This window comes from Artemia franciscana, chromosome 16 (assembly GCF_032884065.1).
Source record: "Artemia franciscana chromosome 16, ASM3288406v1, whole genome shotgun sequence".
NCBI lineage: Eukaryota > Metazoa > Arthropoda > Branchiopoda > Anostraca > Artemiidae > Artemia > Artemia franciscana.
This window is the reverse complement of record NC_088878.1, coordinates 32,060,611-32,087,890: the sequence shown is the minus strand read 5'-3', so window position 1 is coordinate 32,087,890 and position 27,280 is coordinate 32,060,611. Positions and strand designations below refer to the sequence as shown.

Below are 27,280 nucleotides of genomic sequence, written 5' to 3'. Positions count from 1 at the left end.
TGGTTTAGCTCTTGACTCTTTGAACTCTGATAGTCAAACTGAGCACAGGCATAGAGTTTTTTTTTCAGCTGAAAAAAGTTTAAAAGAGTTGGAAAATCGTAAACGAACCAAGATTAGAATATTGGAAGGTACAGTAATGACAGCAGTCAAGTAAGATCTGAAGCGTGGGCCTTTTAAGAGGAAGAGGAAAATCTGTTAAATATTTCCCACAGAAACTGGTAAAGGGTAGTTTTAGGTATCCGTTCGAATAAGAGAAATGGCTGGAGTTAATAGGACTCGTTTCATGAATGAAGGATGACAGGTTGTCAAAGATTGCGCTTTTTAGCCAACCACCTAGAGCCAGACAAAAAGCAGGTCATTCTTGAAAAAAGAAGAGCTCCCTTTGATTGTTAAAAAATCGATCTTGAAATTTCCATCCAGAGTTATGTCGCCTAGGGGGGCTTTTGGATGCTATAAGGAGCTTAAAGGTTCTCAAGTGACCCGTTTTGATCCTGAAGTAGAGCATTATCATTCATAATTTTTGTTTGAATGAGCTCTTCTTAAACTTCAAGTCCTTTCTTCTATATGATGAATTCTTTAGGAGAATTATAACGATGTATTGGATGTACTTTGATCTTTGCTAATGCAATTCTTGCGTCTCAACTATGATAACCATAATTTCATGTACATTTCATTTTCACAATCAATAGTTGAACATTTCGATACTTTATTGATAGTTCGGTTGTTTAATGTTCTGCTTTTTTAAACTTTTTGATAGCTTTGTGCATGTTGTGTTCCATGTCTAGTGTTTTGTTCGACATTAATTGTTTTTGTTCATTTATTTTAGTTCTTTTTGAAGAACTGTGAAACGTGAAACCATTATATAACGTTATAAACGAAAATATTCTGAAAAATTCTTCAAATTCTAAATACTTCAAAAGAAATTCTAAGAATTTTAAAACATTTTTTAACTTTTTTCTCTGTTATAAATGGGAAGCTAGTTTCAATTTAATCTCAAAAAGGGCTTCTTTAAATTACTTCCTATTTTAATTATTTGGGCGGTATACTGAATTTCCTAAATTAGTCTTTCCCTGACATAGAATACCTAAAATTCTGTCCCTGGGATGAAATTTCCAAAGAAGTTCCAAATTAATGTCTAGCGTTTGAAGCCTCTGTAGTAGAAAGATCCTTGAATTTTCGAATTTGGTTATTAAACAATCTGATATTTAAGACGTAAAATACAATTCTTCATTCAATTTGATTTGTTCCCGTAAGGGGCAATAAGTTTGATTGCAGCCGTTGAGTCAGCTAAGAACAAAAAGAATTGACTCTTTTGAAGTACTAAGGACAGTGTAAATGAAATTCAATTGCTTGAAATAGTTAAGGCCTTGCGAAAGTCCAAGCATTTTACTCCCTAGTCAATTCTTTTTCAGCGGTGGCAGCTCGGCCAAAGACAAAGTTATCAGTTTTCTTCGTCGTTTCAACCAAATAAACATGAGAAGGCTGAACTTAAGGGGCTTCTCACTCAATTTACGATTAAGCTTAGGTTATCCTTAGCATTTCTTCTTGTAATTATTTATACAATACCATTTATATATATATATATATATATATATATATATATATATATATATATATATATATATATATATATATATATATATATATATATATATACCGGCAGTTTGGTGTCTGTACGCTACTTATTCTCTAGACTCTGTTTAAACCGGTTACAACTAACTAATACTTCACTGAATCACTCAAGAACAATCCGAGTGGTTAGTCCCTTTGTCTAGTAATATGAAAAAAACTTCGTTTTCTTAAAGAGTTAAAGAGGCTGCGTCCCAAAGTCGAACCTTAAAACGTAAAGGAATTAGGAGAGGCAGTTTTAAGGTTCGTTTTTGGGACGCAGCCTCTTTAACTCTTTAAGAAAACGAAGTTTTTTTCATATTATTTCTGTACGTTTTTCTTTTGTGAAAAAAAACCGCCCGATAAGGGACTTGAACCCATGACTCGAGGATTAAATGTCCCTCGCTCTACCGACTGAGCTAACCACCTGCATGTGTGTAAATATACCTTTTAAATAACTTTTAAAAATTTCAAATTAACATGGGCTCTTATGGAGAAATGGGTTAATTAAGTGGCTAATGCGTGGTTTCTGGAAAACAGAGAAGGAGTTATCGGATCGAGCTGAAATTTCGCGGATAAGCTCCTGGGCCGTAGGAGACCTTAACTTGTGAATTTCAGCCCGATCGAACAACGTTAAAGGGGGGGGTGGGTGGGGTTGGGGGGTCGAAACTTTCGGGGGGTTAAGATTTTCCTACGAAACTTTCAAGGGCACTTACTCGGAGAATTCCGCATCGAATGAGTCTTCGTACACCCAGATCCGATGTCGGCTGTGACCTGTAGGCGTAGCAAATAAAAAAGAATATGAAAATTAAGTGGCTATGCGTGGTTTCTGGAAAACAGGGAAGGAGTTATCGGATCGAGCTGAAATTTCGCAGATAAGCTCCTGGGCCCTAGGGGACCTTAACTTGTGAATTTCAGCCCGATCGGACAACGTTCAAGGGGGGCTGGGGTTGGTGGGTCGAAACTTTCGGCCAGATTTTCCCCATGAAGGAAAAGTCGGAGGGGGAAAATTTGGCAGGTTTCTTAGTTGGAGCTCGAGCTACGAAATACATCCCTCCCCATCCCTCTGCGACCACTGGAACTTAACATTGTCGTGGTTCACCTCTTTATAGAGGCACGAGTGTGCCTCCTTGATTTATGCTATTTTCTAGTCTTTTGAGGGGAATTGTTGACTTATGAACACAAATATGTAGAGTATTTGAAGGGACTACAGCCAGCAAGCATATATTGCAGATATAAGTTTCTTATTCTTGACTAGAATATTTTTTGATACCATACAACAATAGTGTCGAGTGTAGCAATCCAGAATGCAAACCCGAAACAGGTTTTATAATCATTTTGGAAGTATAAAAAAAAAATAATTGTCGGCTTTAAGGTATATTCATGATTTTGTTTATATCTGTTAGTGTAAAAACCGCTGAAATCACTGATTCAGGAACATCTGGCCAAACTAACTTTGCCTCTTGATATATCGTTACCCCCTACAGCCCCTGGGGAAAGGTGTTTAAGTTAAAATTTCGGTCATTGCTTACGTATAGTTTTTGTTATTGGGAAGTATGCATATATTTTTCGGGAGGAGGGCTAAAAATTTTCTTCTGATGGGATTTTCTCCGGAGATTATTTTCCATGGGGGAGGGAAGTTTTCAGATGGTGAATTTTTCATTGAAAATTTTCCACTCGGGGAATTTGCCAGAATTCCTACATAAGGTTTTTCTCATGTATTGCTTTATCTTTACCGACTCAATTTTATTCATAAATCTTCGCCAGGATTGAATTGTCTAGAGAATAAATCCAAGGAGAGGGGGGATTTTTCCGTAGAGGTGTAGCCAGATATCCTGGCATTATTTAAAAAGCGATCAGAAAATAAAGAAAATACTAGTTTTTGAGCTGAAAGTAAGGAGCAACATTAAAAATTAAAACGAACAGAAATTATTACCTTTTTGATGATGTTACTCCTCCTCAACACCTCGCAATTTAACGCTAAAGATTCAATTTTGTCCCAATTTCTTAAGAACAACTCCTGAAAAACTATGTTCGCTTAATTAGAACAACAAAATTTTTTTTTTAAAGTGCAAAAAAAAATGTTTAGTGTAAAGAGCGAGGTGTTGAGGAGGAGCAACCCCCTAATATACAAAATTATTTATGTTCGTTTTAAGTTTTAATGTTGCTTCTTACTTTCAGTGGAAAAAACTTGTTTTTTCTCTATATGCAGTCAGGCAGTTTTTTTTATAGCACCAGATTAAAAAAAAAAAAATAAATAAAAAAAAAAAAAAAAAAATAAATAAAAAAAAAACAGAAGCGAATGAAAAAACCAAGAAAAAATAAGGTGAAAACACACGGCATCAAACAGTTTCAGAAGGTATTGCTTTTTTACAGGTTCAGTTTGTCTTCGGGAATCAACAAACCGCAGTGGTTAAAGTCTTGGACGAAAAAGTATTGTAAATTTTAGCTAGATTGGCTTGATTATTTACTCACGGTTCAACGGGGTGAAACTGATGAAAATGTAATATTGCCTTAAAAACTTCGTGATTTTCAAACAGCCAAAAGAAAATCACGGTGTTAGGTATAAATAGATTTAATATAATTCAGGGGGCAAATAATGTTTAAGTTTGATGTCAAGGTTGAGTGTGGTTTTTCATTAGTCAGAATTGCTGTAAAATTTTCGGATAAAGATGCTTAACAAGTCTTTATTTTATTTTTCAATCTTTAACGTTACTTAAACCTTCTTTTTCTGTTGTTACACCGTTAGACCTATGCACTTGTTAGTTTAGAATTGTTGACCACACAGACTATTGACTAAAACCTAGATCTAATCAGTTATTAAATAAAAAAACAAGTTTTTTTAAATGATAGTAAGGAGCAACATTAAACCTTAAAACGAACAGAAAGGGGCTTTTCCTCATCAATGCCCCGCTCTTTAGGTCAAAGTTTGACTCTTTCTCTTAACTCTATTGTTAAAACAGTAAAAAACTTTAGCGTAAAGAGCAGGCATTGATGAGGAAAAGCCCCTTTCATATACGGAGTAATTCCTGTTCGTTTTAAGTTTTAATGTTGCTCCTTACTTTCATTTAAAAAATTTGTTTTTTTATTTAATTTCTGGCCGTTTTTGAATTAATGCATGTTTTGATCTTGGCTCTCCGCACATAAATGATTAAAACGAAATTTACATATTAATTAATTGGAATTAATCGGAAGATTTTGACAAAAAAGGAGCAAGGCAGCAAGGCCTAGTTGACCTCCAATGTTTTGGTTACTTAAAAAAGCAACTACAACTTTTAATTTTTTACAAACGTTTTCATTGGTAAAAAATATATGTAACTTACGAATTAATTTACGTAACCAATTTCTATATTCATATGTTTTTATTGCGTGTATGAGGGGGTTCAACCCTCGTCGATACCTCGCTCTTTACCCTAAAGCTTAAACTTTGTCCCAATTCCTTAAGAATGAGCTCTGAATCACAAAGGCCGTAGAATAAATACTTGAAATTACTAAAAATACGTTAGCATAAAGCGTGAGGTATAACGAGGAGGTAAGCCCCTCATATGCATAATAATTTTTGTTCGTTTTAACTTTTAATGCTGCTCCTTACATTCAGTAGAAAAAACTTTTCATATTTATTTTTTCGTTATTTTTCAAATAATGCTAGAAAATCCTGCACCCCCTTTATTGAAATTCTCTTCCCCCATGACAAGTTTCTCCATGGAATTCTCTCCCACGTAACCCCCCTCAAATCTCCCCCTAAACAAAAAAAATCCCCCTGAAAACGTCTGTACACTTCCCAGTAACCATTACTATATGTAAACACAGGTCAAAGTTTGTAACTTGCAGCCCCATCCACAGGGACTGCGGGGGAGTAAGTCGTCCCTAAAGACATAGTTCTTAGGTTTTTCGACTATGGTGAATAAAATAGCTGTCTCAGAATTTTGATCCTGTGACTTTTGGGAAAAAATGAGCGTGGGAGGGGGCCTAGGTGCCCTCCAATTTTTTTGGTCACTTAAAAAGGGCACTAGAACTTTTAATTAACGTTAGAATGAGCCCTCTCACGACATTCTAGGACCACTCAGTCTATACGATCGCCCCTGAAAAATAAAACAAAAAAAAAAACAAAAGAACACGCACCTGTGATCTGTCTTTTGGCAAAAAATGTGAAATTCCACATTTTTGTAGATAGGACCTTGAAACTTCTACAAAAAGGTTCTCTGATACGCTGAATCTGATGGTATCATTTTCGTTAATATTGTATTACTTTTAGGGGGTGTTTCCCCCTATTTTCTAAAATGAGGCTAATTTTCTCAGGCTCGTAACTATTCATGGATTTAACTGATCTTGATGAAACTTATATATTTAAAATCAGCATTAAAATGCAATTATTTTGATGTAACTATTGGTATCAAAATTCCATTTTTTAGAGTTTCAGTTACTATTGAGCCAGGTCGCTCCTTACTACAGTTCGTTACCACGAACTGTTTGATAACAAATACTTAAGGAAACTTATAAGAGTTCTATCTAAAACAAATAAGGAAAACTTTTTCTTAACGGTCTTTTCATCACTTAAACCAAAAGATACAAAACCCTAAGAACGAAGAAAAAAACAATTTGGTTCTGTTTTTTTTAAGCTTTCTTTATTTATCAAATAATTCGTGGAACAAAACAGTAAATATGGGATTAGTAAATATGGGGCTCAATAGTGACTGAAAATGTAAGAAACATAGTCTAGATAACAATAAATGTAATAAAAGAAGCGAATTTCGAGGGTTATTCAAAATAAATAAAATTTATCAAGTTTAATATTGGCCATCAAAAATCACGAACCAGAGAAAATTTGCCCAATTTTTGAAAAAGATAGAAACAACCCCAAAACATCAAGTAATCTTAATAAAAATAACACCACCAGATTCTGCATATCAGAGAGCGCAACTGTAGAGGTTTCAAGCTCCTATATACAAAGCGTAGAATTTTGTACTTTTTTACTAGAAGAAAGATCACGGATGCACGTTTATTTGTTGTTTTTTTGTGGGTTTTCCCAGAAATGATTGTATCAGACCAGTGATCTTATAAGATCAGGAAAAGACTCACTTGATCGGAAATCGAAAGTTCTAGTTCCCTTTTTAAGTGACCAAAATACTGGAAGACAGCTGGACGCTGTCCCACGCCCTTTTTCCCCAAAAGTCACCTGATCAAAATTTGAAATAGTGATTTTGTTCTTAATAGTCGAAGAGCCTTTTTAACTATGTCTTCTATAGAACGGAATACTATTTATTGGCTAAAATAGCACAAAAGTTAGCATAAGCACGTCAGAAAAATTATAATGGTAAAATATATGTTAGGGGATGAACATAAAACAAAAGGTTAAATCAATTATTCAAATGGGAAAAAATAGGGCACAAAAGAGTTTTTGTACCTCATTGTGTACACTTGGGGACATAGGTCAAGCTGGGCATTTGGAGCTCTACGAGCATTGACTCTTGGAATTGGAAAGATTGGGGGATTCCTTTAAAAGGGGGGGATTTCGATGATTGTCATAACTAAGGTACTTGTGACCAAAGTTCATGGAAAGGATGTGACGTCCTTCCAATGTAGTAAGTTCAAGTCTAGCCAAACATTCATCGTATGTAGTATAGGACGTCCCCAGTATAATTTTTATAGCTCTTTTTTGAATGCTTTCAATTTTAGAACATTGGGATTTGGTCAACCCAGGGTGCCAGAAAGGGCAAGCATATTCAAGACAGGGTCTTATATAAGAAGAATAGATTATTTTAAGGTTCTGAATGAATAATCCACAACCATAAAATAACCAAGAACCAAAATACCAAATGTGATGATCCGCCATAATTCCCGGGGACGCTATGCAAGTAAGTAACTTTACCCATTGTTTAAATGTGGTATCGGTAATTTCTAAGTATGACTGAGAGGTGTTGAGAAGGAGGCTGTCCTCTTCTCAGTACCTTACTCTTTACGGTAAAGTTGCTTTTAGAAATCTTGTAATGAGTATGTCATTCTAATTAAGCGGCCCCTGTTTTTCGAAAGTTATTCTTAAATTGTTGGAACAAGTAGCCCAACTTTAGCGTAAAGAGTGAGGTATTAAGGAGGTGGCAACCCCCCTCATATGTGTAACATTTTTTTTTCGCTTTAAGTTCTAATGTTGTTCCCCACTTTCGGTTGAAAAACTTTTTTTTTATGGAGCAAATCCATGAATATTCTACATTAACTAAAAGGTCTATTGATATTTCTTTTCTTTTCTTATAAGAAATCTAGTATTTATCTTTGGGCGCTTCGTGCTGGAGATTAAAATTTAAGCTCTAAAAAAAAGAGAATATCTCTTCTTCCTTTCACTTGTTTAGATTTTTCTTCAAACTCTTATTATTTATAAATACACAAGTTTCAATACTTGTAAAATGGAAGATTGGAATTAATAGACAGCAATTAGCAAAAATATGACCCTTATTCCTCTTTTGGGTACCCAACGGACTAACCGTATTTCAATCAGGCTGTGGGAAAAGTAAGGTTCAATACTGCTTTCTAGGGAAATAATAAGAGAAAGATTGAGATGGCTAAGGAATGTTCTGTGGCTACAGGAATATAGACTGCCAAAGACAGTCCTTTTTAGCCAACCATCTAGAGCTAAACTTAAAGTAGATCGTCCTTGGTTGTGGGAGGATGTCGTAAGGAATGATCTAAGGAAAATTTGAACTTCCAGTAGTGTGTAAAAAAGGAGACTTTTATCAAACTGGTATGGAGCAGTAGCAAACGTAGCTGCGTTGGTTGGCACTGTGGCTGGCTTGGTGGCTTGTACCACAGCCACCACTGTGGATTTGGCGCTTGATGGCTTGGCGCTGTGGTTGGCTGTAAGTAGCAGAATTCCTTTTCCAATCTGTATTACAAAATTTGATATGCTGGAAAAATGAATAAAAATCGCCTAGATTATATTATTGTATATTAATCTATTAGGGTATTGTACATACAACATTTTAATATTCTGAGTAGCACTGAGGGTTGCTGGAAGGTGGAAACTTTGTCTACTTCCTGGTTGGGTTGAATTGATACTTTAAAGCTTAAACATTTTTTACTCTAATAGCCTGGGATTTTTAGTTACATGGGAGGGTGGAAGGGGAGGAGTATAGATACAGTACTTCTGAGAACATGTTTCCCTAATTTCCTTTTTTTCAAACTTCAACTCTCTTAGGGTATCCGTTTCCAAAGTATTAGTCCCTCGGGAAAGCACAAGAGCAGTATGTTGTCTCGAGGAGAGGGACTTGATCTTGAAAAAAGAGTCAAAAGACGGTGAACTATACAGGAGAGACAGAGATTATAGGGAAGACATAAGAGATTGAAGTTTTAGGGTTGAAAAATCCCTTCCCCCATAAGAGTCTGCTCCGACTGGTGCTCGTACACGCCAATGTACTATCACAACATCTATTATCACACTCATTTCCGACAGCATTAGGGATGAAAGTAAAACAGTTCAAAATAGGGATGAAACCTTTTTATTGTCAGTGAATAGATATAAAATTATTTAACAGAATATTTCGAACACATATACAGTGTTCATCATCAGCAGTAAAACTGCTGTGTGAGTTTTACTGCTGATGATGAACACTGTATATGTTTTCGAAATATCCAGTTAAATAATTTCATTTCTATTCACTGTCAATAAAAAGGTTTCATCCCTATTTTGAACTGTTTTACTTTCGTCATGGAAAGGCAGTGTGGTCTTGGAAGTTATCTACATCCTAGCTGTTGGGGTGGCGCTTCGCGCCACCCCAACACCTAGTTGGTGGGGCCGCTTCGCGCCCCTCCAAGCCCCCCACGCGTGTAAGTCGTTACGAGCCATATTAGTTACGTGCCATTGTAGTTGTGTCCCACCTGTGAATATATATATATATATATATATATATATATATATATATATATATATATATATATATATATATATATATATGTATATATATATATATATATATATATATATATATATATATATATATATATATATATATATATATATATATATATATATATATATTTATATATATAAATATATATGTTTTTAACTACGTAAAACTTGCGAATATACAACATTCTTCGCTGTCCTATTGTCTGTTCAAACAGTTCGTGGTAACGAACTGTAGTAAGGAGCGACCCGGCTCAATAGTAACCAAAACTCTAAAAAATGGAATTTTGATACCAATAGCTATATCAAAAGAATCGCATTTTAATGCTGGTTTTAAATATATAAGTTTCATCAAGTTTAGTCTTACCCATCAAAAGTTACGAGCCTGAGAAAATTTGCGTTATTTTAGAAAATATGGGGAAACACCCCCTAAAAGTCATAGAATCTTAACGAAAATCACACCATCAGATTCAGCGTATCAGAGAACCCTATTGTAGAAGTTTCGAGCTCCTATCTACAAAAATGTGGAATTTTGCATTTTTTGCCAGAAGGCAGATCACGGATGCGTGTTTATTTGTTTTTTTGTTTTTTTGTTTTTGTTTTTTTTTTTTCCCCAGGGGTGATCGTATCGACCCAGTTGTCCTAGAATTTTGCAAGAGGGCTCATTCTAACGGAAATGAAAAGTTCTAGTGCCCTTTTTAAGTGACCAAAAGAATTGGAGGGCACCTAGGCCCCCTCCCACGCTAATTATTTTCCCAAAGTCATCGGATCAAAATTCTGAGATAGCCATTTTATTCAGCGTAGTCGAAAAACCTTATAACTATGTCTTTGGGGACGACTTACTCCCCCACAGTCCCCGTGGGAGGGGCAACAAGTTACAAACTTTGACCTGTGCTTACATATAGTAATGGTTATTGGGAAGTATACAGGCGTTTTCAGGAGGATTTTTTTGGTTGGGGGGAGGGGTTGAGAAGAGGGGGACATGCTGGAGGAACTTTCCATCCAGAATTTGTCATGGGAGAAGAAAACTTCCATGAAGGGAGAGCAGGATTTACTAGCATTATTTAAAAAAAAATTAAAAAATAAATGTGAAAAAGCTTTTTCAGCTGGAAGTAAGGAACAGCAATAAAACTTAAAACAAACAGAAATTATTACCCATATAAGGGGCTCACCTCCTTATGATACCTAGCTCTTTACGCTAAAGTATTTTTAGTAATTTCAACTATTTATTCTACGGCTTTTGTGATTCAGGGGTCATTCTTAATGAATTGGGATAAAATTTAAGCTTTAGTGTAAAGAGCGAGGTACTGACGATGGGGCAAATCCCCTCATATATGTAATAAAAACACGAGAATACAAAAGTTCTTTACGTAAGCTAATTTATAAGTTACGTAAATCTTTTACCAATAAAAAGATTCGTAAAAAATTAAAAGTTCTAGTTGCCTTTTTAATTAACCAAAAAATCGGAGGGCAACTAGGCTTCGCCCCCGCTCTTTTTTTCTCAAAATCATTCGATAAAAATTATGAGAAAGCCATTTAGCCCCCTTAAAAAAAATATGTAAATTTCGTTTTGATTATTCCTCTGCGGAGAGCCAAAATCAAAACATGCATTGATTCAAAAACGTTCAGAAATTAAATAAAAAAAACGAGTTTTTTTAACTGAAAGTAAGGAGCGACATTAAAACTTAAAACGCACAGAAATTACTTCGTATATGAAAGAGGCTGCTTCCTCATCAACACCCCGCTCTTTACGCTAAACTTTTTTACTGTTTTAAAAAGAAGAATTGAGAGAAAGAGTCAGACTTTAGCGTAAAGAGCGGGGTGTTGATGAGGAAGCAGCCTCTTTCATATACGAAGTAATTTCTGTGCGTTTTAAGTTTTAATGTCGCTCCTTACTTTCAGTTAAAAAAACTCGTTTTTTTTATTTAATCATATAAATAGATTGTCAGGTTTACCGACTCTTGAACATGCAACATATAATTGCCCATGGGAAAAACAATCCGTATTCAGATCTATAACTCAATATTCTAATGATTGCCCTTGAGCTTTGATCGTCATTTATATAAAGTTTGTTTCCTTTTTTAGTTTTTTTTTCTTTTTCAGTTTTTAGTTTTTTTAGTTTTTTATTAGTTTTTAGTTTTTTTTGTAGTTTTTTTTTGTATTTTTTACCTTTTTTTTTAGTTTTTTTAGTTTTTTTTCTTTTTTAGTTTTTAGTTTTTTACCTTTTTTTTAGTTTTTTTAGTTTTTTAGGTTTTTTAAGTAGTTTCTTTCTAGTTTTTTTTTGTAGTTTTTACCTTTTTAGTTTTTTTCTTCTTTTGTATTCAAGGTTCGAACCTGGAGCCTCTCGGACCTAAAACCTGAAACATAATGCTCTACCAACTAGCTACTTCGGCTTGTATACATTCGTTTTTGAATTGGTATATGATGAAATAATTCAGACGTCATATGCGGACAGACAGAAAAACCTTTTTTTTATTTTTTTTAGTTTTTTAGCCTTTTTTAGTTTTTTTTCTTTTTAGTTTTTTTTGTAGTTTTTACCTATTTTTTTGGTTTTTTTCTTTTTTAGTTTTTAGTTTCTTACCTTTTTTTTAGCTTTTTATTTGTTATTTTTTAGTTTTTTTTGTAGTTTTTACCTTTTTTTAGTTTTTTTCTTCTTTTGTATTAATACCAAAGTCAAGGTTCGAACCTGGAACCTCTCGAACCTAGAACCTGGAACATAACGCGTTACCAACACAGCTACATCGGCTTGAATACTTTCGTTTTTGAGTTGGTATATGATGAAATAACTCAGACGTCATATGCGGAAAGACAGACAGACCGACAACTTATTTTTATATGTATATAGATTAGAGATAATAATGTATTTGTACCGATTCTAGCTTGATCGACAATTGGTTTGTATAATTCCGTGTATTTTTGTAGATACGCAACATACACGTAGATACGCAAGTAAGCACATTGTCTAATGTATATGTGGTGGTAAAAATGTAGAAATTCAGCTTATTCTAATAACTATCAAATATTTCTACTAGAATAAATAGATTCCATTTAAGTATATAATCATTTCAATTCTTTTAGATTCGTTAACTATTGGCATGGGTTCTTGTTAAAATTAAATAAAAAAAAACAAGTTTTTTCAACTGAAAGTAAGGAGTGACATCAAAACTTAAAACGCACAGAAATTACTTCGTATATGAAAGAGGCTGCTTCCTCATCAACGCCCCGCTCTTTACGCTAAAGTTTGACCCTTTCTCTCAATTCTTCTTTCTAAAACAGTAAAAAACTTTAGCGTAAAGAGCGGGGCGTTGATGAGGAAGCAGCCTCTTTCATATACGAAGTAATTTCTGTGCGTTTTAAGTTTTGATGTCACTCCTTACTTTCAGTTGAAAAAACTTGTTTTTTTTATTTAATTTCTGAACGTTTTTGAATCAATGCATGTTTTGATTTTGGCTCTCCGCAGAGGAATAATCAAAACGAAATTTGCATTTTTTTTTTTTTTTTTTTTTTTGGCTCAATGGCTTTCTCATAATTTTGATCGAATGCTTTTGAGAAAAAAAGAGCGGGGGACGAAGCCTAGTTGCCCCCCGATTTTTTGGTTAATTAAAAAGGCAGCTAGAACTTTTAATTTTTTACGAATCTTTTTATTGGTAAAAGATTTACGTAACTTATAAATTAGCTTACGTAAAGAACTTTTGTATTCTCATGTTTTTATTACATATATGAGGGGATTCGCCCCATCGTCAGTACCTCGCTCTTTACACTAAAGCTTAAATTTTATCCCAATTCATTAAGAATGACCCCCTGAATCACAAAAGCCGTAGAATAAGTAGTTAAAATTACCGAAAATACTTTAGCGTAAAGAGCGAGGTATTAGAAGGAGGTGAGCCCCTCATATGGGTAATAATTTCTGTTTGTTTTAAGTTTTATTGCTGTTCCTTACTTCCAGCTGAAAAAGCTTTTTCACTTTTATTTTTTAATTGTTTTTTTTTTTTTAAATAATGCTAGTAAATCCTGCTCTCCCTTCATGGAAATTTTCTTCTCCCATTACAAATTCTCGAAGGAAAGTTCCCCCAGTATATCCCCCTCTTCTCAACCCCTCCCCCAAACCAAAAAAATCCTCCCGAAAACGCCTGTATACTTCCCAATAACCATTACTATATGTAAGCACAGGTCAAAGTTTGTAACTTGTTGCCCCTCCCACGGGGACTGTGGGGGAGTAAGTCGTCCCCAAAGACATAGTTATAAGGTTTTTCGACTACGCTGAATAAAATGGCCATCTCAGAATTTTGATGCGTTGACTTTGGGAAAATAATTAGCGTGGGAGGGGGCCTAGGTGCCCTCCAATTTTTTTGGTCACTTAAAAAGGGCACTAGAACTCTTCATTTCCGTTAGAATGAGCCCTCTTGCAACATTCTAGGACAACTGGGTCGATACGATCACCCCTGGGAAAAAAAAAAACAGAAAACAAAAAAACAAAAAAACAAATAAACACGCATCCGTAATCTGCCTTCTGGCAAAAAATGCAAAATTCCACATTTTTGTAGATAGGAGCTCGAAACTTCTACAGTAGGGTTCTCTGATACGCTGAATCTGATGATGTGATTTTCGTTAAGATTCTATGACTTTTAGGGGGCGTTTCCCCCTATTTTCTAAAATAACGCAAATTTTCTCAGGCTCGTAACTTTTGATGGGTAAGACTAAACTTGATGAAACTTATATATTTAAAACCAGCATTAAAATGCGATTCTTTTGATGTAGCTATTGGTATCAAAATTCCATTTTTTAGAGTTTTGGTTACTATTGAGCCGGGTCGCTCCTTACTACAGTTCGTTACCACGAACTATTTGATACAGTTCGTTACCACAAATCATGTGATGTATAGCTTAAAAAAAAGAGCAATGTGACAGAAAATTAAAATTTTTCTTTAAAAGTATAAGGGGTCAGTTCTGATTTTTCAGTTCAAAAATTTTCAATTCAAATTTTCGTGAGGTAACCATAGTTATCAAACACTTGAAATTACCAACTGGTTTTAGTTTTTGCCTCCATAGGTTCTTTCAGAAAAATATTGTTGAAATTTGAGCATTGAGATTGGGGAGCGGAGGAGAGCCTTAAAGACCCTAGTTTACACGACAATTTGCGCTTGTTTTAAGTTGATACACAGGCATTTAATTTCATTTGAGAAAAAATTGTTGGTCTCCTTCCATTCAATAGAAACAAAGAGAAGGGATAAAAAAATGCACCGACAAAAATTCAAAAATTCACTAAAATATGATTTTATTTGCATGAAGAATTTTCAATTGATAAATAGAATAAAACTAGGAGTTTTTAAGAATGTTCCAAATGAAAAAAAAATATTAGTAAACATAACTATGATGTTTCTTCGGGAAATAGCAATTGAAGACATTTTCAACAAAGAAGTAAACAAACTGAAATTGTGCACAATTTTAAATCTCTAAAACAAACTATAATGAACTAGCTAGCTCCATGATTTTTCTCGCTCCAGTTATCACAAAACTTCTCTTAGGAATTTCACACTTCTCTTAGGAAGTTCTTCTGAGAAATTTAAAGCTCGTCTTTGAAAATTTATAAAAGAAAAAACGCTATTTTGGATGTCTATATTCTTTTTAAATTTCTTCTGGATGTCGGCAGTTTTTCTTTGTTCCCTTTTTTCTTAATGTTACTCTTGGTTGGCAATGAATTGCATAAATATGCAAAACATCAACCTCTGTTATTAAACTAGAAACTATCACTATTATTAGAAACTAGATTGTAACAAGGGTACCAATAGCTGAATGTATAGGGGCAGGGAAGCAAGGGTTATTTAAAATTTAATAAAAGAAATTGTTTTCCAAATCAAGGCAGTTTCTTAGTTTTTCCAATTTTCTTTCTCAATGAAAATGCCAAAAAAATCGTAAATTCAAATGTATGAGGGGGTAAATCCTTAGTTTAGGTCACAAATACCTCTTCCTGACCACTCTTCAATTGGCATCCCTAGGAAGAATTAGGACATTTTCTTTTTTTTTGTAGAATACGTTCCTGAGCCCCAAAAGCTGCGGGTTTTTTCCCGGGTTTAGTTGAGGGTTTTTTCACACATTAGTTACCACAAAATTTCCCTTAGAAGATACGCTTATGATAAATGCTTTTACGTCAAATCTATGTCTACATCCTTAATAAGTTTCTTCCTCTTGGCGGCGGCATCTCTTTGTTGTCTTTTTTCTTAATTTTTCTCTTGGTTGACAATGAATTTCATAAATTTTAAAAACGTCAACCTCGGTTAAGATAAAATTAGACTCAATTAAGATATTTTCTTACTTAGTAGAATCTGTTGATGAATTCCAAAATCTTTGGAAATTTTTTGTCATCCCAAAGGACCATTCTTGCTGACGACTTTGAATAATTCAGAAAATAGTTGAAAAAGATTTTGAAATTAGTATTTTAAAATTGTGAATGTTCTTTTCAACTGTAGGCAAAGTACATTGGATGACTTAGGGTGGAAGTAGATGAAAGTTGGCAATAAACTAAAACTCCGTTTACTGTCGTTTTCGGAAATTTCGTACGCGAAAATTCAAATTACTAAATCAGGTGATTCTTATCAAATAGTTCGTGGTAACGAACTGTAGTAAGGAGCAACCCGGCTCAATAGTAACCAAAACTCTAAAAAACGGAATTTTGATATCAATAGTTACATCAAAAGAGTTGCATTTTGATTCTGAATTTAAATATATAAGTTTCATCAAGTTTACTCTTATCCATCAAAAGTTACGAGCCTGAGACAAATTTGCCCTATTTTAGCAAATAGGGGGAAACAACCCCTAAAAGTCATAGAATCTTAACGACAATCATACCATCAGATTCAGCGTATCAGAGAACCCTACCGTACAAGTTCCAAAATCCTATCTACAAAAATGTGGAATTTTGTATTTTTGCCAGAAGACAAATCACGGGTGCGTGTTTTTTTTTTTTTTTTTTTTCTTCTTCTTTTCTTTTCCAGGGATGATCGTATCAACCCAGTGGCCCTAGAATTTTGCAAGGGGGCTCATTCTAATGGAAATGAAAAGTTCTAGTGCCCTTTTTAAGTATCCAAAAAAATTAGAGGGCACCTAGACCCCCTCCCACGCTCATTTTTTCCCAAAGTCGTTGGATCAAAATTCTGAGATAGCCATTTTATTCAACATAGTCAAAAAACCTTAGAAATATGTCTTTGGGGACGAATTACTCCCCCAAAGTCCCCGTGGGAGGGGCTGCAAGTTACAAATTTTGACCAGTGTTTGCATACAGTAATGGTTAATGGGAAGTGTACAGACGTTTTCAGGTTGTTTTTTTTCTTGGTTGGCAGGGGGGGGGGGGTAGAGAAGAGGAAGTTATATGGGGGAAACTTTTCATGGAGGAATTTTCTATAAAGGGGGCACAGCATTTTCTAGCTTTATTTAAAAAAACAATGAAAAAATAAATATGAAAAAGTTTTTTCAACTGAAAGCAAGGAGTAGCATTAAAACTTAAAACGAACAGAAAATATTACGCATATAAGGGTTCACCTCCTCTTAATACCTCACTCTTTACGCTAAGGTATTTTTAGTAATTTCAACTATTTAATCTACGGCCTTTGTGATTATGAAAACGTTCGTAAAAAACTAAAAGTTCTAGTTGCCTTTTTAAGTACCCAAAAAATTGGAGGGTAACTGGGCCTCCTCCCCCTCCTTTTTTCTCAAAATCATTCGACCAAAACTATGGGAAAGCCATTTAGCCAAATAAATAAATATGGAAATTTCGCTTTAATTATACACTTGCGGAGAGCCAAAACCAAAACATGGATTAACTAAAAAACGCTCAGCAATTAAATAAAAAAAAACAAGTCTTTTTTAACTGAAAGTAAGGAGCGACATTAAAACTTAAAACGAACAGAAATTATCCCGTATAAGAAATTGGCTGTTCCCTCTTCAACGCCCTGCTCTTTACTCTAAATTTTTTACTCTTTTAAAAAGTAGAGTTGAGAGAAAGAGTCAGACTTTAGCGCAAAGAGCGAGGCGTTGAAGAGGGAACAGCCCCTTTCATGTACGGGGTAATTTCTGTTCGTTTTAAGTTGTAATGGCGCTCCTTACTTTGAGTTAAAAAAAACTTGTTTTTTTTATTTAATATAAGTGAGAATGCACCTAGTGCTGGCATGTACAGAGGGGGGCGGGCCCGGGCCTCCCCCCGAATTTTTCCGAAATTTTTAATTTCTCCATGGTTTCTTGGGATTTCTGGCAAAAGTAGGACATTTTTTAAGAATCTAGATACATGTATGAAGCTTTTTTTGAGGATTTTACAGCATGTAATTATCTGATCAAGTCACAGCCCAATTATTAACCCATTTTCTGTTTAACTTTTTACCCTCTTTGAAGTAATTAGCGATTGTACTGTAAGTTTGTTTCAAACAGTTCGTGGTAACGAACTGTGAATTTTGATACCAATACCTACATCAAAAGAATCGCATTTTAATGCTGATTTTAAATACATAAGTTTCATCAAGTTTAGTCCTACCCATCAAAAGTTACGAGCCTGAGAAAAACGCCCCCTAGAAGTCATAGAATCTTAACGAAAATCACACCATCAGATTCAGCGTATCAGAGAACCCTACTGTAGAAGTTTCAAGCTCCTATCTACAAAAATGTGGAACTTTGTATTTTTTGCCAGAAGGCAGATCACGGATGCGTGTTTATTTGTTTTTTTGTTGTTTTTTTTTCCCAGGGGTGATCGTATCGACCCAGTTGTCCCAGTTTCAAAGGTTTTGGCCCACCCGAAATAAATTCCTGCGTACGTGCCTGGCCTAGTGAATAAGTATGAGCTCATCAAGTTCCGAATGTGACTATTTTGAATTGCCAGAAAACGTAATTGATGGTGACCAAGCACTAGATAGTTTTCAAGATACTATTATTGCCTAATTTATTAAACTATTATAAGATATACAGTGTATACAAAACATTTCTTTAATTTTATTGCCTAATTTTAACGAAGATCTTTTGTAGGGCTTATTGTGTATGTTTGGCATTGTTGTCATTTACTCAAAATAGGATAGATGGTATTTTCTGTATACTTTTATTGTAAAAAAAAAAGAAAACCGATTCTGCTTTACTTTCTTGGCAAGAATTATATTAACTGTTTATTCTGTATAGAAAACTTGCGGAATTAAACCTAAGTTAGAAATAAAATCTGGATGGAACAAACTGCAGCGGCACAAGTTTATTTAACTTGTAGACATTTTTGCTTCAGACTTGACTATTTTTCTTAAAAGAAATTAGGAATTATGTTGGTAAAGTTATAGCTAATTTTGACAATTTCTATATGATATTTCTTATAACAGCGCTTTAAGTAATTGATATTAAACCAAGAAAAAAAAACATCTAAATTACTCATTGTGCTCACTAACTCACACGCTGCATTATGTATATGCTTAGACATTAAACATAAAATATTCATACACAAACACTTAATGTGTTCTTCGTGCTCATTATTCCGACAAACGAACGTTGCCCGTAAGCAGACAACCGTAAAACTTTTGACACCCGAATTGTTTAAGGTGATGGGGTGCCTTAAAATATTTTTTTCAAGCCTGAGTAATATGCACACATTTTCTGAAAGTTGTGTCTTCTTATGCTCCTTTTTTCCCCAGGAAAATATTTTCGTTTACCTTTATTATTAGTATTTTCAACTGTTGTTTTAGATAACTAAAATTTTTGAGGAAGATTTTAAGAGAATTTATAATTCCAAGGAGAATCATATTTTTGAAGAATCTAGATTTTAACTATTGTTTTAAGTTTTTTTTTTTCATTTGTTTTTTGTTCGAGACTAGAAATTCAGCAAAATTTCAACTCGGCGAGGAGCAAATATTTGCCAGGATAGTCAGTAGAAATGACGAGAAGGAGGGAGTTTGATATAATGAACAGTTAAAAACCAACGAGGACTCAAACGACTTGGCAATCCCGGGTGAAGTCAAGGAAAATAAAAACTTTTTAAGACTATGCTCTAGTAAACAGTTTATTGACTCAACTCTGATCTCTAAAACTGTTCAGCTACTTTAGGTTATTCATCAACAATATCCCCCAGGGTTCTTTTCATTAGTTCCCAGTAGATGACTCAACAAGTTTCGATAGAATCATTTATCTCAGACTGGTTGAAATGCATTAGTTAGATTAGCTTCATGCAACATGATATATTTTTCCAAAATTAAGGATATTGAATTCTCAGTGGATATCTAAGCGAGCTGGGGGTCATTGTGATTAACGATCTCTTTAGATATTAATGAAAACCGAGTTCTATCAGTTTCAAATTTCCACCAAATGGCACTTGTTTATCATCAGGCAATGCAGATTTCCGCCCCATTATTGAAATTATTGAATCCCATTGTTGAAATCATTGAAATTGAAATTATTGAAATCATTGAATCCATTATTGAATCCCAGCCTTATTGAAATTGAAAACTCCCTTGAAAGTGTTGATTGCTAAAGAAATCAAAAATAGATATTTTCGTCTCATGGAACCATACTAGGTCCTTTCACATAAAAGCTGCAATTTTTCGAGATTTTATTTTTCTCCACAATTATGAACTTTTAGATAGTACCATATTTTCGTTAGCGTTTAAACTAATAACTAAAGCTAATCGGTTCTATTTGATAACGCTTTTAGCCAGTATAATTTCAAACGTTAACAATCTTTGAGCCCCCCCCCTAAATAAAAACTTTCTAAGGAGAGCTTCTTTTACCTCAGCATAAGTTTTTCAGTTTTCTTGCTAATTTTTACCCCTTTTCTCCTTTTTCAATTTAGCGAAAGATACTACAACAAACTGCATAACTACACATGGAGGTATTTTTTATTAGAATTAAATATCTAGATTTTTCTTCATTTATTAAGATATTTATGGTCTTATCAGCTTCCAGTTACCTTATTCAGAAAATTGGATTTATCGTCACTGTCCTTGGTATTTTAATTCAAACCTTTAGTGGTAATTTTCTATTCGAACCAATTCCTCGTTTCCCTTATGGTATCATGAATACAGAAAACTGCAAAATGTTGACAACTTTTATGGACCAGGTCAGACTCTGGGAAGGGGAACATTCTGGGGAAGGGTGAGAGACATTGTGAATAATCATATTCTTTTTAAAAACAAAATTAGTTAATTAAACCAAAAATAGATCTATTTAATCAAGATAGCTGCGATGCAGAAATTTACAGAGATATACAACATTCCTCCCACTTAAAAACCTATAACTGTCATAGCCTATTCCCTGACGTGGCTTTCTCTCCTTATTGTCGTTGAAGTGGCCGCTCTTTACTATCTTTTGTGCATTGTCATCCTTCGTCTCTTTACCTTTCTGTCACCACTCTTTAATATTGTTGACATGGCTTCTCTTTACTATCATTCTTGTATTATCACCCTTCGTGCATATATCTTCTTTAAAGTCGTAATGACTTTACGACTTACCCAACCTTATTGAAATTAAAAACTTCTTTGAAAGTCTTGATTGCAAAAATATCAAAATAGATATTTTTGTCCCCCCCCCCGAACCGTTCTATGTCTACTTACATAAAAACTGCAATTTTTCGAGATTTTATTTTTATTCAAAAATATGAACTTTTAGGGAGTACCATATTTTCGTTAGTGTTTAAACAAATAACTAAAGCTAATCGGTTCTATTTGATAACGCTTTTCGCCATTAGAATTTCAAACGTTAACAATCTTTGAACCCCCCCCCCCCCCCCTCCCAAAAAAAAGAAACCTGCTAAGGAGAGCTACTGCTACCTCAGCGTAAGTTTTTAAGTTTTTTGCTAATTTTCATCCTTTATCTCCTTTTTTCAATTTGGTAAAGGATACTACAACAAACTGTATAACCGCACATGGATTCATTTTTCATTCAAAATTAAATCTCTGGATTTTTTTCAATTTATTAAGATATTTATGGTCTTATCAGCTTTTATTTACCTTATTCAAACAATTAGATCTCATCGTCACTGTCCTTGGTATTTTAATCCAATCCTTTAGTGGTAATTTTCTGCTCATACCCATTCCTTGTTTCATTTATAATATCATGAATACAAAAAAAACAAAATTTTGTGGAGCGGGTTCGACTCCAGAAAAGAGAACAAACTGAAGAACGGTGACATACAATGGGAATAATCTTTCCCCATCCATTTTCCTAGATCAAAAAGTAAGTAATTAGGTCAATGTAATTAATTAAAGTAATTAATTAAAAAGTAATTAGTAAAAAGTAATTAATTCATTTAATCAAGCTAGCTGCAAGGCAGGAATTTACAGAGCGATACAACACTCCTCCCACTTACTCCTCCCACTTAAAAACCTACTCCCACGATACTCCTCAAACTTAAAAACCTAAAACTGTCATAGCCTATTCCTTGACGTGGTTTTCTTTTACTATCGCTGACGTGACCTCTCTTTAATATCCTTTTTTATTGACACCTTTGTCTCTTTACCCTTCTGTCACCTTTCTTTAATATCGTTGACGTGACGTCTCGTTACTATCCTTCGCGTATTGTCACCCGTCGTGCAGATATCTTCTTTAAAATTATAATGACGAATTCTGAGATAGGTACTTAATAATATTATATGACTTTAATTACTTCAATTCCCTGCATTTAATGATTGAAAAGTACATAATTATATTATCAATTGTCAAATTTATGACATCTATTGTTGCATAATTATACAATATAAGCGCGAAATTGGTCTTCTTTTTGAATTTGTGCTATGTTTTCTTATGTCCTTAGACTGATTACCTTCTGAAGGATTTGAGACAAAATTTATTTCCAAAAAATGGCTATTATAAGCCCAGATGGGCCAAACTTGTCCTTCAGTGTGAAAGTGAAAAAAAAGAAAACACAGATAAAAAAAAACAATGTTTTAAGGTTGTTCAAAAAAAAAATTTTTATATGTCAAAAAGATTAAAAACAATTAAAACTAGCAAAATTTAGAAAGGAATTAAACCACTTGATAAAAACGTTAAGATTCAATTATCCGTATAATTTAACTTATTTTCAAGAAATATATTTAAGTGTTCTATTTATCTTAAAAATTTATTTGTCAAAACAACAAATACAGAGATTACTATTTTGTTACTAGAAAATTGAGAAAGTAATGCCACTTGACGTATGAAAATAAGAAAAGAAATAATAAATGAAAAGAAAAAATTCAAATAGGTGAAAAACAAGGATTTTGTCTGCCAGTAGCAAAATATGAAAATGAAAATCAAGCAGGTATTTCGACAAGGACCCCCGCCAAGTTGTCCTCTGTGTTCGAAAAATATAAGAAAGAGGAACAAAACAAAGACAAAACAACAACAAATCTAACCTTCTTAAAAGAACTATAAGAGAAGAGAAAAGACACTGAATCAAACAACAAAAAAACAACTTGAAATGAATGAAAGAGAAGTTACCAATTAGATTGAATACGTATCCTTTGCCTTGCAACAGATTTCGCCTGTCTACAATTTCGGTTTACATTAGATATGCAGAAATGCTGTCTTAAATTAGACTGGGCGAAAATATTCATAGAGCCCTTTAATATTAAGTTGTTTTAAATTGGGCTTAAGAAAATATATCCCGTGTCTCTATTTATTGCCAAATTTTTTATTTCTATGTTGTTGTTTTTTATCTCAATTGCCTCTTTAAAAGATTGGGGTAGGCCATTTACGGTAGATATTAAAGTTGCCTCTTCAAAAAGAACTAAATGGTCGGGATTTTCGTATATATGCAGGGCCAGAGCTGAATCAAAGTTGTCTTCTTTTTTTCAAATCTCAGGGACTTATCTATTGAAATTTTGTGTTCATGCGATCGCTCCCCTAGTTGCTGATGGGTCCTGCCAATGTAAAATTTTCCACATGAACTCGGGACTCTGTAGACACCGCTACCTAGTATAGGGTCCGTTTTATCCTTTCCCGAGTTGAAAAAAATGTTCAACTTTTTGTTCAGTTTTGAAAGAAACAGAGATATTTTTTTTTTAATTTTTCCAAGTTTGTCGCTCAGTTTCGAGACGTATGGTAATGTAGTGAAAGTTTTTTACATGATTACGATTTTACATGATTACGTGAACATATTTTTAGAACCCTGTCGTTTTATTTATAAAACATATAAATAGAAAGTTGGCTATAACACGGGAGATATTTTTTTACGCCCGATTTGTTTGATTTTCGTTTCATATTTTGCTACTGACTGACAAAACCCTCTTTTTTCACCTATTTGATTTTTCTCTTTTCATTTATTATTTCCTATCTTGTTTTCATACGTCATGCATAGCGAGTATTGTCATAGAACGTATTTACGGTAACGCCACTGCATATATTTGAGATTTTTAACAGCCAAATTCCGAAGTTTGCCAAAACAAGAGACCCCTCAGAATGCCCATCTAAAGAATAATCCCAATCTAACACCAACAATACGTTTTATCGGTGTATATTGGGCAGATTATGTTAACTTTGTTTTGTTAAACTTCCGTTTCATATTATATTCTATCTTTATTTATTTATATTTATAGATTTAATTTAGTCACGTTGACTAGAAAACACACAAAAACATTAGTGAGAAAAGTAATAAGAATAATTTTCAAAATGAATGAAGCAAACTTTATATAATTTTACACCACAAAATTATTGATTAATCACACTATCACAATAATCAAAATAATCACAAGACATTTAAAGAAAATTACTAAATAGACCAAAAATTCACTAGAATTATAATACTACAAAACAATAATTAATAGTTGTTTTTATTCTTCACCATTTTCTATACAAGGGAACCTATACAAGGGGATAATCTTACATCCCTAAATATGGAAAACAGCTTTAGGTTAGTGGGTCGTTGTTCTCAAGCGCAAACTTCCGTTTAAATTTTGAAAAATGCCTTTTCGTATTTTTGCGAAAAAATTTGGGCGTCGGATGATAGAAACTTTTAAATTCCAAAAGATTTTAAGGCTTCATATTGTAATAAAAGACTTAAAACAGTAAAAAAAAAAAAAAATTGAAAAGACTTTTCATCTGCAAACAGTCATAATTGATTTATCTTACCATAAACTATAGATCAAATAGCTTGTAATATTTGGAAAATCACCAGTCAAAGATAAATTATAGGAAATGAAAGGGTACTACAGCTTGCCATAACTCTAATAGTCGTGAGAAATAATGAGTATTGCCTTTGAAATCAACAGAGTGAATACACGAAGCATCTGCCAGAAATAACTAAGCGTTTGTTTTGCCCTAGACTGTTAATCGCTGAAGCAGAAACAGCTTTGAACAAAAGCAATCCCATAGTTGGTTCAAACTTAAACTTTTCCAATATTATTGAACGAAAGAGGCATACTTTGAGATTTCAAGACGAACTGCAATTAAATTAATTTAAAAGTTAATTTAAATATCCTTCTTTGTTTATTTTTGCTTTATTTTTGTATCTTTCCAATAATATCGAAGTATATATATATATATATATATATATATATATATATATATATATATATATATATATATATATATATATATATATATATATATATATATATATATATATATATATATATATATATATATATATATATATATATATATATATGTTTGTGTGTGTGTGTGCGTGAGTGTGTGTGTTTTAATTCCTATAGCCTCCCTCGCCCACTGAGAAAAATCTCTATCATTAGAAAAAGCTGTAGCCTCATCAAATTGTATAAAATGTTCGGGATGAAAGAATGTATGTTCAGCCAGAGCCGAAACAAAAGTTTCAGGAGGCTTTCTTAATTGTAGGATTTTTCTATTGAGTTGCGATGCTCAGTAAATCTTTCAATAAATTTTTGGTGAGTTCTTCCAATATAAGACTTTCCACAGGAACAAGGAATTTTATACACCCCACTAACTAAATCTCCCTGGGTTAAATACTTCCCAGAATTAAGAAAACTACCTAATGGTCTCACTGATTGGAAACAAGCATCAATGTTATGTTTACCTAAAATTCGTGCAAGCATCTCCCCCAAAGTAGGTACATCAGGCAAAGAAATGAACTTTTTCGGCAAGTTTAATTCTGTGCACTGTGAAACTCCAATAACCCTATTGTTGTGTTTAATGCGTCTATTTTTTATTATTTTATCAACGAATTTAATCGGGTAGCTATTACAAAATAAAACATCCCTCAAATTCAACAATTCCGAATCTAAAAACTCCTGGGAACAAATTCTGAAAGCTCTATCCACCAGTGCAATCACAACCCCTCTTTTCACTGAAATAGGGTGGCACGAGTGAAAGTTCAAATACCTATCACTGTGTGTAGGCTTTTTATATACTGACAAAAGTAAATGGAACTCACTTTTAATCAATAAGATATCAAGAAAAGGTAGTTTGTCATTTTCTTCAAACTCCAATGTAAGTTTTAAATTTTTGTCAAAACTATTTAACTGTTTATGGAAAAGGTCTAAAGACTCTAAACCGTGTTTCCAAATGCAAACCACATCATCCATGAATCTTCCCCAAAAACAAGGGGAGAGCCTAAAACTGTGTATAGGCGGTTACAATATGACAACAAGGAGTAGAACGAATTAGAAATGAAAATGAGAACAATGCGGCTAAAAGATACGCTACAACCATCTTATATATATATATATATATATATATATATATATATATATATATATATATATATATATATATGTAGAACAAGTCAGCAAACTTATAAACAAGTCTGTAAACTTTGCCAAGAATGTCTAAAAAGGCACAAAAATTTACGCAAAAGCTTTTTGGCAATTTCTCTACAGGTAGGTCGTGTGTAAAATTGAGAGCAACTTACACATTATCTGTTTCGCAAATTTACCATTTTGGTTTGAAATGGCCAGAGGAAGCAGAGGTGACTCGAGTTGCAAGCAATGAAGGGCAAATAAGGGGAATCGAGGGTCAAACCTTGTGTGGGGCTGAAGACTCAGGGGCCATCTGATCAAGTCCAGGGAAAAACCTGAGCGCCAATATAGCGACATGAAAGCCCACATGCGAAGACGGGAAGCCCAAGACCTATTCAAGTGGAGTATTTACCAATTTTTGGGTCAAAAGTTCGAGCTCTAAGGTGAACAAGCTTAGTGCAAAAAAAATTCTGCAAAAGGGTAAGGAAACGCAGAATTTCCAAATTTTCGTGAATGTGCGCGTGTCTGTGTGTATTTGCGCATGCGTTTGTGCGTTTATATGTACATGAATGTTTGGGTAAATAGTATTATTCTTAAATAATATTTCTTTCCAGCTATAATAAATGCATGTTCTTTCTCCATCATTTCCTCGATCTCTCGTAAGAATCCAAAACAATTACTCATATACCAATGCTTTTACAGTGAACATTTGTATTGAATTGCTCAGCTTCCTTGGAAACTCTCACTAAGTTCCTATTTCACTACAGGGGAGGGAATCCAAGGGTAAACATCCTTTTAAACGAGCCAGAATTCCGGTGACTCTAGAGAGAATAGCGAAGAATCCTTTTACATGATTTCCTGCTTGGCGTCAGCTTTTAAAAAAGATGACCTAGAATGTATTTATCTCTTAAAGTTTTGGGCCCATAAACATATCAAAGTCAGGGCAGTGGCTTTTTTTCTCTATTTAAGCATGTTTCCTCTTGATGTCATTCAATTGATGGTAATTCCATCCTCTTGATGGTAATTCTTGGTGGTAATTGTCGTTGGTTTGTTCCTGGAAAGATTTCAGTTGTAACCTTTAGCGTACATCCCTAAAGTATTCTTTTGTCATAAACTATAATTTTTTTCCATTATATTCATTA

General features: G+C 33.7%; 1 protein-coding gene across 1 annotated transcript in view; it reads left to right on the top strand.

Moving 5' to 3' along the window:
* LOC136037347 (tyrosine-protein kinase Drl-like) overlaps positions 1-27,280 on the top strand; it is a 227,572-nt gene that overhangs the window by 55,341 nt on the left and 144,951 nt on the right. The window contains exon 2 of the mRNA XM_065720022.1: positions 7,285-7,463. Within this exon, the coding sequence (XP_065576094.1) occupies positions 7,430-7,463 (34 nt within the window). The 5' untranslated portion in view covers positions 7,285-7,429. The remainder of the gene's footprint in view (positions 1-7,284; positions 7,464-27,280) is intronic.